This window comes from Saccopteryx leptura, chromosome 3 (assembly GCF_036850995.1).
Source record: "Saccopteryx leptura isolate mSacLep1 chromosome 3, mSacLep1_pri_phased_curated, whole genome shotgun sequence".
NCBI lineage: Eukaryota > Metazoa > Chordata > Mammalia > Chiroptera > Emballonuridae > Saccopteryx > Saccopteryx leptura.
This window is the reverse complement of record NC_089505.1, coordinates 270454448-270469168: the sequence shown is the minus strand read 5'-3', so window position 1 is coordinate 270469168 and position 14721 is coordinate 270454448. Positions and strand designations below refer to the sequence as shown.

The window sequence follows — 14721 nt, the reverse complement described above, 5'->3', positions numbered from 1 at the left end:
GCAGGATACAAAACAGCATACAAAAATCAGTTAAGTTTCTATACATTAACAATGAAATATCTAAGAAATTAAGAAAACAACCTTATTTGCAATAGAATCAAGCACAATAAAATACTTAGGAATAAATTTAATTAAGGCAGTGAAAAATCTGTACACTGAAAACTATATGAAAGAAATTTAAGATACAAATAAATTGAAAGCTATTCCATGTTCACAGATTAAAATAATTAATATTGTTAAAATATTCATACTACCAAAAGCAATCCATAGATTCAATAAAATCTCCATAAAAATTCCAGTGGCTTGTTTTGCAGGTTCAGAAAAACAATCATAAAATGTATATGGATCCACAAAAGACCCTAAAATCAAAGCAATCTTGAGAAAGAACAACAAAGCTGAAGGTATCACACTTTCTGGTTTCAAATTATATTATAAAACTATAGTCATAAAAGCATCATGGTATAGCATAAAAACAGGCACATAGACCAATGGAGAGCCCAAAAATAAACCCATGCATATATGATCAACTTATTTCCACAAGGGCACCAATAATATATAATACAATGGAGAAAGGATAGTCTCTTCAATAAATGGTAGTGGGAAAATAGGATTCCATATGCAAAAGAATAAAACTAGACCCCTATCTTATATCACTCATAAAAATCAACTCAAAATGAACTGAATAATTAAATATAAGACTTGAAACCATAAAACTCCTAATAGAGGCTGCACGATTCAGGTCTGCAATGGCCTGTGTCAGTCATATGCGGCCGGCATATTAATAAGTCTCCTCCTTTTAATAAAACCCTTCAAAATTAAAAAAAAAAACCTCCTAAAAGAAAATAGCAATAATTTGTCTTAGCAATAATTTGTTTTGATATGATATCAAAAAAAAAAAGGAAAGTCAAATAAGGCAATAAAAGCAAAAATAAACAAGTGGGAACACATCAAACCAAAAAGCTTCTGCATAGCCAAGGAAACAATCAACAAAATGAAATGGCAACCTAACCGAAGGAATGGGAGAAAGTATTTACAAACCATATTATCTGATATGGTTATATATATTTATATAATGCATACAACTCAATAGCCAAAAAGTAATCTGATTAAATTGGGCAAAAGACTTGAACAGACATTCTTTCAGAGAAGACATACAAGTGGTCAACAAGTACATGAAAATGTGCTGAACACCACTAATCATCAAAGAAAATGCAAATCCAAACCACAATGTGATGTCACCTCACAACTGTTAGGATGACTATTATCAAAAAGACAAGAGATAACAAGTATTGGTGAAGATATGGAGAAAAGGGAACCCTTGTGCCCTGTTAGTGGAAATGTAAAATGGTACAGCCATTATGAAAAACAGGTTCCTCAAAATATTAAAAATAGAACTACCATATGATCTAGCAATTCCACTTCTGGGTACACCATCCAAAGGAAACAAAATCAGTATCTGGAAGATATATCTGCACTCCCATGTTCATTGCGGCATTATTCACAATAGCCAACTATGGAAACAACTAAAGTGTCCATTGATGGATGAATGGATAATGAAAATGTAATATAAAAATAACTGAAATATATCTATTTGATAATTCAGCCATAAAAATAGAAGAAAATCCTGCCTGCCTTTTGCAACAACATGGATGAACCTGGAGGGCATGATGCTAAGCAAAATAAGCCAGATAAGAGAAAGATAAATATTGTTTTTCTTTTTTATTTATTTATTTATTTTTTTCATTTTTCTGAAGCTGGAAATGGGGAGGCAGTCAGACAGATTCCCGCATGCGCCTGACCGGGATCCACCCGGCATGCCCACCAGGAGGCGATGCTTTGCCCCTTTGGGGCGTCGCTCTGTTGCGTCCAGAGCCATTCTAGCGCCTGAGGCAGAGGCCACAGAGCCATCCCCAGTGCCCGGGCCATCTTTGCTTCAATGGAGCCTTGGCTGTGGGAGGGGAAGAGAGAGACAGAGAGGAAGGAGAGGGGGAGGGGTAGAGAAGCAAATGGGTGCCTCTCCGTGTGCCCTGGCCGGGAATCGAACCTGGGACTCCTGCACGCCAGGCCGACGCTCTACCGCTGAGCCAACCAGCCAGGGCGATAAATATTGTTTTGTATCACTTATGTGAATCTAGAAAAATATCTAGAAAGCTTGTACATGTGAAACAGAGTAGAATGGTGGTTGCCAGGGGCAGAGGTGAGAATAGCGGTTGGTCAAAGGGTACAAAATTTCAATTATAAGATGAAAAGTTCTGGGGATACAAGCCCTGTCAGCTTGATCATAAGGTGAATGCAGCCAAAGGGCTGGCAAGTACCATATTTTTAGGTACTATTGGTACAGATTTCAAATGTACCTTTCTCTCTGGGAAGTAAAGTCCTTTATGTCATATGGAGTATCACTGACTCACTGCTCAGACTTCTTTATGGAATAAGAAATAGAAAACAAAGCACTCTTAAAAATAAGCTTGCCTAAGCCTAATGATACCAATTATAATGCTCTTAATTTTATCAGTACTTTATTTTCACCAGCTCCAGATAAACTAAGAATTATAAGTGGGTCCCAGTCCTTGAGATAAGTTCTCTGTATCCATCATTCAAACTCCATTTTCATTTGCCACTCTCTTGACATATTTGCATGTGACAATCAGTGCTTTGCCTTGCACTAGCTCTTTGAGAATTCCGCTTCAAAAATATCTATTAAATGAGCCAAATTCTAGGGCCACTTTTTTTTTTATTTAAATGCTTTTGGTGCTGGTACAATGAATCGCTCTATCTTATCTATGTTTTGCTCTTCGTTATCCCAACATTGAGTTCCCTACAGAGTTAGCTGCCAGTCCGGTCTTCGGCACTAGGTCTCTTTGTTGATACCTTGCTCAATGAAAAACCATCCTGTTGAAAATCTCTTCAGTTTTTATTTACTATGGAGGACTTTCAAGTTAAAATGTCTGCAGAGATATCATCATCACAGCTATAAACACAGCTAACAGAGATCAATGAACTGGCAAGATTCAATGCAAAGACCCTGAAATGGGAATGGGAGCAGCAAATTCAGGAAGCTTCCAGGAGTCTAGTGGGGCAGGAAGAGAGAGTAAGTAAGAAAGAATAGTAAAAGATGAGGTCTGGAATGAAGCCAGTTTGCAATAGAACTGTTGACCCTGAGAATAACCACTCAGAGATCACACCCATTATTGCCAAAATTTAAACCCAGTGGTTCTCAATCAGGAGGGAGGTTGCCCCTTCTGATTGAGATTTGGCAATGTCCGGAGACAGTTTTGGTTGTTACAACTGAGAGAGGAGGGTTGCTAATGGCATCTAATTATCCAGGAATGCTGCTAAACATACTACAAAGCATGGAACAGTCCCCCACAACAAAGATTTATCCAAGTTTGAGAAACTCTGAATTAGATATATAAGTGGAGGAGTAATAAAAGCAGTTGGATATACAAGTCTGAATTCAAAAGAGAAGTCTGGGCAGGAGATATCATTTGGAAATCACAAAAAGATGGTGTTCAAAGCTGAGACTGAATGAGATCCCCAAGGGAGTGGGTGTGGATGGAGAAGAGATCTGGGGACCTAGCTCTGGGGCACTCCCAGAAGAGGCCAGGAAGAAGGGGTTGAACCAGCAAAAAGGCTGGGAAGAAAAACTAAGAATGAGGATTGAGGAGGAGGTATCAAAGATTTGGAAAGAGGACAGGTGTGAGATAAAGCCACCCAGGAGAGGGGGAGAGTAAACAGAATAGGAAAGTCCATTCAGTGCCCATGTGAGGTGAAGACTATAAAATGAGGCCACTCATTCAGCTACATGGATGCAGGTACAAAGTTCCCAGAGTTAACTTTAACCAGTTTTGTGACTTTGTTAAACAAGTAAGATGTGCCATCAGGGGCAGAAGAATTGAGGGCATATGCAGGGAGTAACTCTGATGACTAACTATGGGATTTAAGCTTTGTAAGAAAGAAAAACATCAGAAAGTTGATAAGCAGTAAAAAGATAGTAGGATCACTGGAGTATAGATTGGGGGGAACATAAAAATTGGGGGAACTGGGATCCTAGAGTGAGTGAGGCTGAACATTAGGAGTGATCAGAGTGGGGTGTATGTAGTTGAGATTATGCAGGGTTGAAATGATGGGTCTTTCTTGTGGTGGCGCAGTGGATAAAGCGTCGACCTGGAACACTGAGGTTGCCAGTTGAAACCCTGAACTTGCCTGGTCAAGGCACATATGGGAGTTGATGCTTCCTCCTCCTCCTTACCCCGCCTTCTGTCCCACTCTCCCCCCTCTCTAAAATGAATAAATAAAATCTTAGAAAAAAAAAGATGGGTCTTTAAAAAATCTAAGGAGAGAGTGGCTTAGGAAGAGGAGAATTTATGAAACTGAGAAACGAGATTGTTGGAAGATCATCTCCATGTGTACTAAAATTATAACAGGAGTAGTGGAGTGACAGGGAGCAAAGGGGGTTAAAATTATTTAGAAACAAGGGGGAGTAACCCTGGGTGAGTGGATGACTGCAATATTGGGGAAAAGCAGGTCACAAAGCTATAGGTATGGAGAAAGATGCTCCCACTTTTATACATATATTTTAAATAAAAATGTATCATTTCTCTGATAAGAAAGAAATTACTGTAAAAAAATTGTAGGGCCATCTCAAATACTCTTTTGTTTAATTAAAATTATTGTGGTGACATTGGTTAAACAGACCATATAGATTTCTGTTTTTTTTTTTTCTTTCCACAGAGACAGAGAGAGAGTCAGAGAGAAGGACAGACAGGGACAGACAGGAACAGAGAAAGATGAGAAGCATCAATCATCAGTTTTTCATTGTGACACCTTAGTTGTTCATTGATTGCTTTCTCATATGTGCCTTGACCATGGGCCTTCAGCAGACTGAGTAACCCCTTGCTCAAGCCAGCGACCTTGGGTTCAAGCTGGTGAGCTTTTGCTCAAACCAGATGAGCCCATGTTCAGGCTGGCGACCTCGGGGTCTTGAACCTGGGTCCTCCACATCCCAGTCCGACGCTCTATCTACTGAGCCACCACCTGGTCAGGCCAGACCATATAGATTTCAAGTGTATATTTTTATGATACATGATATGTATATTGCATTATGCATCCAACACCCAAAGTCAAATCATTTTCTATCACCATATATACTGCTCACAAAAATTAGGGGATATTTCAAATGAATATGAAACGATAAAAAAAAGTATTTGATTTTTTTTTATTAAACAAGAACATCAGAAAAGCAAATGGCAAGTCAAAGAAAGTTGTTCAATTATGCAAATGAGATGCAAAACCAACCTTTATTTCATTGGTGAAAATGAACTATACAAAAGGCTAAAAGTACTGGAGTATCTGCATGTTCCCTGATCTTGAAAGTGCACATTCTGCAATTCCCCAGCACTTGCAATGCCCCTGCAGCACCATTTCCCCAGATGCGAAGCCTAGAGAGCCATAGAACGTCTTGAAGTTGGTCAAACACAGACAACAGTGGCAACAGCACTGGAACATCCCAAAGCATGATTAGCAGACTGTGGAATTGCTTTCAAGACACTTGACACAGTATGAAGAAGATGAGGGCAGGGTGGCCCATCTGCCACAACAGCAAGAGATGACCACTACTTGACCTTATTGGCAAGAAGGAACAGGTACAGCAATGCAACAGAGTTGCGGGGACAGTTTCTTGCTGCCATTAGACGAGGGATATGCACCCAGACCATATGAAATCAGCTCCATTGTGTTGGATTGCATGCCCAGCGACCAATGGTATGCATTCTGTTATCTGCTGAACACTGTAGAACCCATAGAAGGTGGGCTGATGAGCATCGTCATTGGACCCGTGATGAGTGGTCAACTGTCCTCTTCTCTGATGAGTCACGGTTCAGTCTGGAGCCTGATAGTCATAGTGTCCTGATCTGGCATGAACGAAGAACATGGGAGAATCCATGTTTCATGTGAGAAAGAGACTCCTTCAGTGGTAAGAGAATCATAGTGTGGGCTGGCATCAGCATTGGTGGTCGTACCAACCTCCATGTCATCAAAAACAGATAACAAGGTGAGGCCCTGCACCCTACAGTGGTACCCTATGCTGGAGCAGTTGGAAACAACTTTCTTTTCTTGTACGGTAATACAAGGTCCCACCGTGTGCATCTCGTCAACAACATGCTACAGGAGGCAGGAATCGAAAGCATGGACTGGCCTTCACGTTCTCCAGACCCGAATCCCATTGAACATGCTTGGGATGCACTGGGAAGACGTCTGTCAAACCCTCCAATGCCTCCCACAACATTTCTTGAGCTGGAAGTTGCCCTGGAGCAAGAGTGGCAGAGGATCCCACAAGAACTGCTGGACAATCTGCTCCTGTCCGTGCCCCATCGCTGTCAGTGTGTTTTGACAGTCTTGAGTGACCATACACCCTACTGAACAGTCAATGTGTGGCACTCTTGTCCAGTTTGACATGCTTCTGTTCACACCAACTAATATGTCACTTGCTACTCAATCACGATCATTGAGAGTTTGCATCTCATTTGCATAATTGAACTTTCTTTGACTTGACGTTTGCTTTTCTGATGTTCTTGTTTAACAAAAAAAAAAAATCAAATGCTTCTTTTTTTTATTGCTTCATATTCATTTTGAAATATTTCCTAATTTTTATGAGCAGTGTATTTGGCCCCCTTTATACTTTACGAACTCCCCACCCCCATATCCCATATATACATACACACACACACACATTCAAAAAATAAAAATAAAGTAAATACATATATTAAATTCTTTGTCCTGGCTGGTTGGTTCAGCAGTAGAGCAGTGGCCTGGTGTGTAGAAATCCCAGGTTCGATTCCCAGTCAGGGCACACAGGAGAAACGACCATCTGCTTCTCCACCCCTCCCCCTTCTCTCTCTCTCTCTCTCTCTGTCACTCTCTTCCCCTTCTGCAGCCATGGCTCAAATGGTTTGAGCAAGTTGGCCCCAGGTGCTGAGGATGGCTCTATGGCCTCGCCTCTGGTGCTAAAATAGTTCGGTTGCTGAGCAAGCAAGCGGTGACCCCAGATGGCCACAATATTGCCCAGTAAGGGGCTTGCTGAGTGGATCCCAGTCGGGACGCATGCGGGAGTCTGTCTCTGCCTCCCTGTCTCTTAATAAAAAAAGGAAAAAAAAGATTCTTTGATACAGATTCTCTAGTTGAATTACATGCTTAATAAAGGTGTTAAAAATAGTAAAAACTTTCTTACAAATAATAAATAGCCCTAATAGAGAGTGAACAGTCTATTAAAAACTATGAATTTTGAAAAATACAAAAAAAAACCCAAAAAACAAAAAAAACAAAAAAACCCTGGCCAGTTGGCTCAGCGGTAGAGCGTCGGCCTGGCATGCGGGGGACCCGGGTTCGATTCCCGGCAGGGCACATAGGAGAAGTGCCCATTTGCTTCTCCACTCCCCCCTCCTTCCTCTCTGTCGCTCTCTTCCCCTCCCGCAGCCAAGGCTCCATTGGAGCAAGGATGGCCCGGGCTCTGGGGATGGCTCCTTGGCCTCTGCCCCAGGCGCTAGAGTGACTCTGGTCGCGGCAGAGCGACGCCCCAGAGGGGCAGAGGATCGCCCCCTGGTGGGCAGAGCTTCGCCCCTGGTGGGCGTGCCGGGTAGATCCCGGTTGGGCGCATGCGGGAGTCTGTCTGACTGTCTCTCCCCGTTTCCAGCTTCAGAAAAAAAAAAAAAAAAAACTATGAATTTTGGGAGAATGCTGTTCTATCTTAATAAAATATAATAATGATGTATACTATATCTACCTCAAGTTCAAATTATTATTTCATTGAGTTCTGCCATTAAAAAAACAACAACAGAAGTATGAATTTTCCTGGTGAGTAAACAATGTTACAACTGGGATAGTTCTCTTCTTGAGAACATATTGCCATAGACCTTTGAAACAGAAAATTAGGAAAACATTTAATCCTCCCAGTTTCTGGAGCTCAACCCCTCAATCCTTCTGGAGGGGGGGGGCAGAAAAGAAAGAAATAGGAAAAACGTGTTTTCAAAGGTTTTATCCATCCCTCTGGGTAAGCCAAATTCTTTTGTTCTTTTAAAGCTTTAAATTTTGCCTAATACCAACCTTCTGTGTTTTCTCCTTTCAACAATGAGCCTGCGCCTACCCTCAGACACCCTGAGAGCAAGACGGGAGGAAGCAGAAGGGAAGCACATGGTGGTGGAGAATGAGGAAGAATGATTTTGCTTTGAACATGGCCAGAAGATTTCACATGATACCAAGCCATAAAATTCTAAGTATAATTTACTGTTTGTATTCATCCAGTGAAGTGAATAGGATAAGATTTATCCAGTGAACTTTTATCATTCTGTCCTGTTTCCAAATTATAATCTGGAAACAATTTGCAGAGCAGTAGGATGGGTTTACGTGTTGGGTACAACATGCACTCATCACACGGAAAAATTCTTGTCTATCCTAATAACTACAACCACTTGTATTGAATTCAACTTCCAGTTATAATGCATTTCCTCTGAGGTTACCACAACGATATTCTGATAAGTTTGTGAGGACTGATACAATTATCAGCTTCCTTATAAATGGGAGATATTAAGGATCAAAGTTCAACAACTCTGATCCTTGAACTGGCCCGTGAGAGTGGGTTCCAACCATCCAAACCCTGCCCCTCATTCACAGTCAGATGCACAGGGGAGGTTGGAAATAGCACCAAATTTAGGCTCAGAAGCCCTTGCTTAAAAGTACTACTTCCCCTACTTATTGGCTGTGTCCCTCTGAACAAGTTACCTAATCTCTATTCACCTCAGTTTACTTGCATGTAAAATAGAAATAACATGTGCTCTGCCTGTTTCTAAATGCTTGGGAAGAACTGCTAAGCAAATATATGTAGAAGCTCATAATAAACCATTAAGAGCCACATAAATGTTGTGTATTATTCAAGGTCCAATTTGAGTTCTACTTTAACCAGGGAACCTTCCAAACTTTCAATCCAGTTTACACTGAACTCTCCTCTGGTATTTCCTGCTACACTATTTATCTCAGCATTTGATACATTCGCTCTTGTATTGTCACTTAAATACTTCCTAGTCAGGAACATCTTCCCTCCGCAGAGTCTAGCATACAGCCATAAGCTAGGCAGTGCTCTATATTGTCAATGTTGTGAATGAACCGGTAGAGCTGAGAATAGACTCACCTTACCGGTACCACAGTGCTCATTTCTACAAGAAATTTTGGAAAAAGCTTCCCTATGGTATATAGTTATTATATTCATGCTCTCATAAGGGTACTTATTCACTAAAAGGCAGATTTTTCTTTTTAAAAGAAGAGAGTATCCTGTGTAAACTGCTCGAAGGGGACCAGAAGCATCGCCCAACCACAGGTAAGATCCCAGAGGCTCCTCCAGTCGGGGGAATCCTGCTAAGAGTCCCTCCAGAGGAAACATTTTTTCCCCATTTCTACTTAGGTTAAGTAGGCCTCACAGGGAAAAATCTTGGGGACATACGTGCAAATTAGGCAACGCTTGTTTGATTTCTGTAGAAAATAAAGCATCCTAAAGGTTGTTCATTTTCCTGGGGAAGATACACTCTAACTTATATAGAATTATTTTCCAGGGGCTCTTGGTAGCTTTCCCACAAAACCCCTGCTGCTAGTAGTACTTTACCTGATCTTTGTACACCAGTGTACTGGGGCTTGACCGTGGTTTGTCTTTAAATGAGTAAGTAGCCACTTGCTTCTTCAACAAGCTCATGAAGTCAGGAGGCATGTACTGGGGAAGGTCATTTAGGACCGGATCATTTCTTTGCACAAGAGGTGGTTTTCTCCTTCCTTCACCTTTAAAACTATAGGTTGCTACCACTGGATTTAATAGGGATTCTTCAATAAAAGTTTTCAAGTGGTAAGTGCCAGGGATAGGAGTATTCTGTGGAAAAAAGACATCATTTTTCATGTCAGTGTATAAACCAGCAACATCTCCAAAAGCAGCATTCTTGAAAGGGTCACTCCTAAGCAGCATTTCTCTGTTTCAAGGTTTAATAAAATTCTATTAAAAAACTGTAAGTGCTCTGGACAGAATAGCATTTCAAGAGAATTATGATTCTTTCCTTTCTGACACAACTGCTGAGTTCTAGCAAATAGGTTATAGCCACAGTTGAAGCTTTACCTTCTTAAAAAGTAGCTTCACAGATACTTAAATTTGAGATTCAATTTGACGCTAAGTCTCAGGCCTCCAGTGAGACCACTCAGGGTACTTCTTGGCTAAGTCAAAGTTATCCTACTTCTGCTTTGGAGGTGCTACGGGTTTCTGTCTAGCCCTCAAATGGGAAGCTACAGGATAATAACATGAGGCGAAGCATGAATTGGCAGAACATATCGCCTAATTAGTCCAATAAGGGGTTTGGTACTTTCAAATCCCAACCACAATGTGGCTAAATGGCCAAACCTGAACGTTTAGTCACTGCTGCTTTTGTGGCCATCTTTCCACTGAGCACTCAGCTCAGTTCCACCGTTAAAACGAGTTCAATTCCAAGAATGCTCTGGCCCATGGGGCCTCTCTGTTATTGCAGGGTGTGGATAGGAAATATTTCTGCAATATAGAAGCGATGTCTTTAGAGGGGGTTCTTCTGGTTGTTTTACTTTCATGTATTACCATCTTGCTTTCATATGCTGATCTGTTAGTTAATAAAAGTTATCAGGCCCTGGCCGGTTGGCTCAGCGGTAGAGCGTCGGCCTAGCGTGCGGAGGACCCGGGTTCGATTCCCGGCCAGGGCACACAGGAGAAGTGCCCATTTGCTTCTCCACCCCTCCGCCGCGCTTTCCTCTCTGTCTCTCTCTTCCCCTCCCGCAGCCAAGGCTCCATTGGAGCAAAGATGGCCCGGGCGCTGGGGATGGCTCTGTGGCCTCTGCCTCAGGCGCTAGAATGGCTCTGGTCGCAACATGGCGACGCCCAGGATGGGCAGAGCATCGCCCCCTGGTGGGCAGAGCGTCGCCCCTGGTGGGCGTGCCGGGTCGATCCCGGTCGAGCGCATGCGGGAGTCTGTCTGACTGTCTCTCCCTGTTTCCAGCTTCAGAAAAATGAAAAAAAAAAAAAGTTATCATAGGCTCTATGCCATCTAAGTAAGATAAAAACTGAAAACCCCCAAACCTCAGCAAAATGTATGCTTTTTAAATTTTTTTTCTATAACCTTACCAAGGTCATAAAATGGGTTGATCTTACCTAGATATTCGGTAAGGCAACTAGATTTCGAGAGTTGTTTTACTTTTCCTACCTTTAAAATTGAAAATTTAGTTTCTTAGTCACATGCTAATACTAAAATTATAAGTATAAAATAAGGCCCACAGCTTCCTTATGAATTGTTAGTGACTTTAATAGGTAAGACTAATTAAATCAAATATTCATGGGAATAAGAATAATCTGAATAGGAAAGAATGGAAAATACATACTGTTAATGCTGTTCTCCACCATCCTTCTCTTTCAAAAGATGATGGCTTCCGGGTTGGTCTCTATTAACAAACACAAAATATGCTTATTCATCTGAGAGATAATTCCTGGAAGTTAAATAGAATTTATAAAATATTTACTCAAATTAATTAATACCTGCACCAAATTGGGTCAGTCTGAATTAAAATAAAAGCTACATTATGATCAATTTTGCTTGTAATATTTCTTTACATTGTTATTTTATGATTTTAAGTACTTTTTATTTATTCATTTTTAGAGAGAAAAGAGAGAGAGAAGGGGGAAGGAGCAGGAAGCATCAACTCCCATATGGGCCTTGACCAGGCAAGCCCGGGGTTTTGAACCGGCGACCTCAGCGTTCCAGGTCGACGCTTTATCCACTGCGCCACCACAAGTCAGGCCTTAAGTGCTTTTTAGATATCTAAATTCCCTTTGGAAAAATTAGAGCAATAAACATCCCCATCTAACAGAGATGGCATAAGGATAATTAGATGTGACAAAATTAGGTGTTCTTGGAAAGAAAAGGATTGTGTAAATCCAAAATTGTATTATCATAGTTGTTATTAAGACTTCTGGCTCAGTCCTTTTGTCCACTTCAGTGGGTGAAGAGAGCTTGTCCTCTGACAAGGATGAACTGAGAGACATGGCAGAGTTTGGCGCCAAGGACGGTATAGATATTATGAGATGTTTCAGATGCTTTAGAAAACCTAAGTTTAAACGACAGTAATAAAGGACACGAGCCTCCATCTCCTCCCAATTTGCTGACAGTGCTCTCGGTGCTGTATTTTTGCCAATGAAAATGAACAACTATCTTGGGTTTGTTTGGTGACTGTAATTTCAGATCTGTCACTCTTGCTATGTTATACACATTCAAAAGGAAGAGAAAAATGTGTAAGACAATCATTTCCACTTAACTAATTTTTACTTCTAGCAGGTAAAAATACAGGTAGCAGTGCAGAGGTCATCTCTGCTTCCCATACCTTGACATGCAAAAGTCTCTCCTAATACTCCACATTCAAACTGAAAAGGAAAATTAAAATCTCTATTGAGCCTGACCTGTGGTGGCGCAGTGGATAAAGCATCGACCTGGAAATGCTGAGGTTGCCGGTTTGAAACCCTGGGCTTGCCTGGTCAAGGCACATATGGGAGTTGATGCTTCCAGCTCCTCCCCCCTTCTCTCTCTCTCTGTCTCTCTCTCCTCTCTCTCCCTCTCTCTGTCCTTTCTAAAAATGAATAAATAAAATAAAATAAAATAAAATTTAAAAAATCTCTAATGAAGCTGCTATTTGTATTTATGGACATTAATGAATAAAAACTGCTTGGTTACCCTAAAAAATAAAAAGATTTATGGCTGAGGTGATTGTGCTGGGAACTCAAGGCCAAAGTGTGTAATCATCAGATTACTATGATATTGGGATATAAAATCCTGGAGATATGGCAAATGTTGCCAATTGCCATTTCCCAGACTTACACACATTATCAAATATGTATATGATACAGCCAGTTCTCTCACCTTGTCTAGCTAGCTGTGACACTGAAGAGTCAGAATGATGGAGGAGCCAGAAAGACTTGAGCTTGAACTCTAGCTCTGCCACTAACTAGCTAAGAGTACTAGGCAAATTACTTACTCTTATGAGCCTCAGCTTCCTCTCAGGAGTATAAAATTAAGGCATACCGGGGTTGGCATAAGAATAAGACACTGTACATATAAACACTTGCACCCACAACCAGTGCTCAATAATAAATGGTAGCTTTTATTTTTAACATCTCATCTGCCAAGTTAAGAAACAGATTGTTTTGGTATTTTTCGGTTTCCAAGGATGCTCATGTCTTCCGTAATAAGTACTCTATACCCTTTAATTATTTTTCCACATTTGACTCAGCCTCACTGTTAACAGAACAAAATTGTTCAGTTTTGTTGTTTGTTTGTTTTTTGGTGCTATTTTCCCAGTAGGTAAAAGCATTAAAATACTGATTTCTACTTTCATTTATAAGGCTTTTGTTATTAGTACAGCATATAGGTTATCACAAGCACAATGCATTAAAAATAATACACAATTGAATCAGCAAAACTGATGTAATTCATTGTTCCTGTCTAGCAACTTATATCCACTCTACTTGAGTATCATGGCTTTAGTTTCATTACTAAGTATGTGCATTTCTCTAAAAAACATTGTTTCATACACACTAATCTGAATTTCTTCCTATACATTCTCTATTGGATTTACATCAAATATTCTCTGGGCACATTTTACAGAAATTGAACTTTCCCAGGCAGGTCAAGACAGGTCTCCCACCTCTACGTGGGCCAGGAAAATGAGTTGGGAAGGACAAGGGAAAGTAAACATGATACATCTAAAGGAAAGCAATTGGCAGCTGCTGTTTTGTTTTGCCCAAGGCAGGTGATCTAAACTACACCCATCTACCACTTCAAATTTGCTTTAGGGGTGAATCACTTCATAAAAGATAGGTTAAACCTCCCTAACCAAAGGTAGTTTAAAATATTTTATAAATGCTAAATTAAAAAACGTGTCCATAGACTAAAAAACAAAAATAAAAACCCAATCTCTCAACAAATGGGAAAATGCAAGAAATCTAATCACCCTATTCAAGAGTTGGTCCGGCATTAGTAGTGAAGAAGCAAACAGAGAAAATAAAAAGCAAATAGGAATGATAAGGGAGTAGCAACGAAGAGGAAATAAAATAAACTAGAGTTCAAATAAAAATCAGAAGAAAGGACTACATAACGGTGAGAACAGAGAGAGAAGAGAGAACAGAAGCGGTGCAACGGCCCTGGATTAGAGCTGGGATTTTTGGCGGAAGAGCCGGGCGAAGAGGAAGGTAGTTGGGTGCGTGCACCAGGGAAGGACGGTAGTACCGAGACCATGACCACCGAACCGTCAAGCCCTAGGTCTGCCCTTACTGTGGTGGAGCTGATGGTGGGAACTGCCTTGTTCATTGCGACCACCTCAGTCCTTAGGCCCAGACTGGCATCTGGTTGCCAGGAGACACTTGCGACCGTCCGCTCTCTAGCGTGCGCAGGGCTCACGCCAAGTCTTTCTGCAGTGGTGGGGGAAGGGAGGCGGGCACACGCTTTTAAGTCCCGCGCTCAGCCTCGTGCACGCACCCGAGGATGGAATCGCCCGAAAGCCCTCAGATAAGTATCTGCACCGAGACTTTTAAAGGTGGTTTGTAGCCCTGGCCAGAGAGAGCTCTATTGGTTAGAGAGCATCTCCCCGCAGAGGTTGCGGGTTCGATCATTAGTTAGGGTACACACAGGA

General features: G+C 41.1%; 1 protein-coding gene across 1 annotated transcript in view; it reads right to left on the bottom strand.

Moving 5' to 3' along the window:
- The window catches only part of STPG4 (sperm-tail PG-rich repeat containing 4), a 43224-nt gene extending 28747 nt beyond the window's left edge, over positions 1 to 14477 (bottom strand). Inside the window, exons 1-3 of the mRNA XM_066378338.1 lie at positions 14364 to 14477; positions 11425 to 11484; positions 9647 to 9904 (exon numbers count right to left, since the gene is read on the bottom strand). Of these exons, the coding sequence (XP_066234435.1) occupies positions 9647 to 9904; positions 11425 to 11484; positions 14364 to 14399 (354 nt within the window). The 5' untranslated portion in view covers positions 14400 to 14477. The remainder of the gene's footprint in view (positions 1 to 9646; positions 9905 to 11424; positions 11485 to 14363) is intronic.
- Positions 14478 to 14721: the final 244 nt, after the last annotated feature.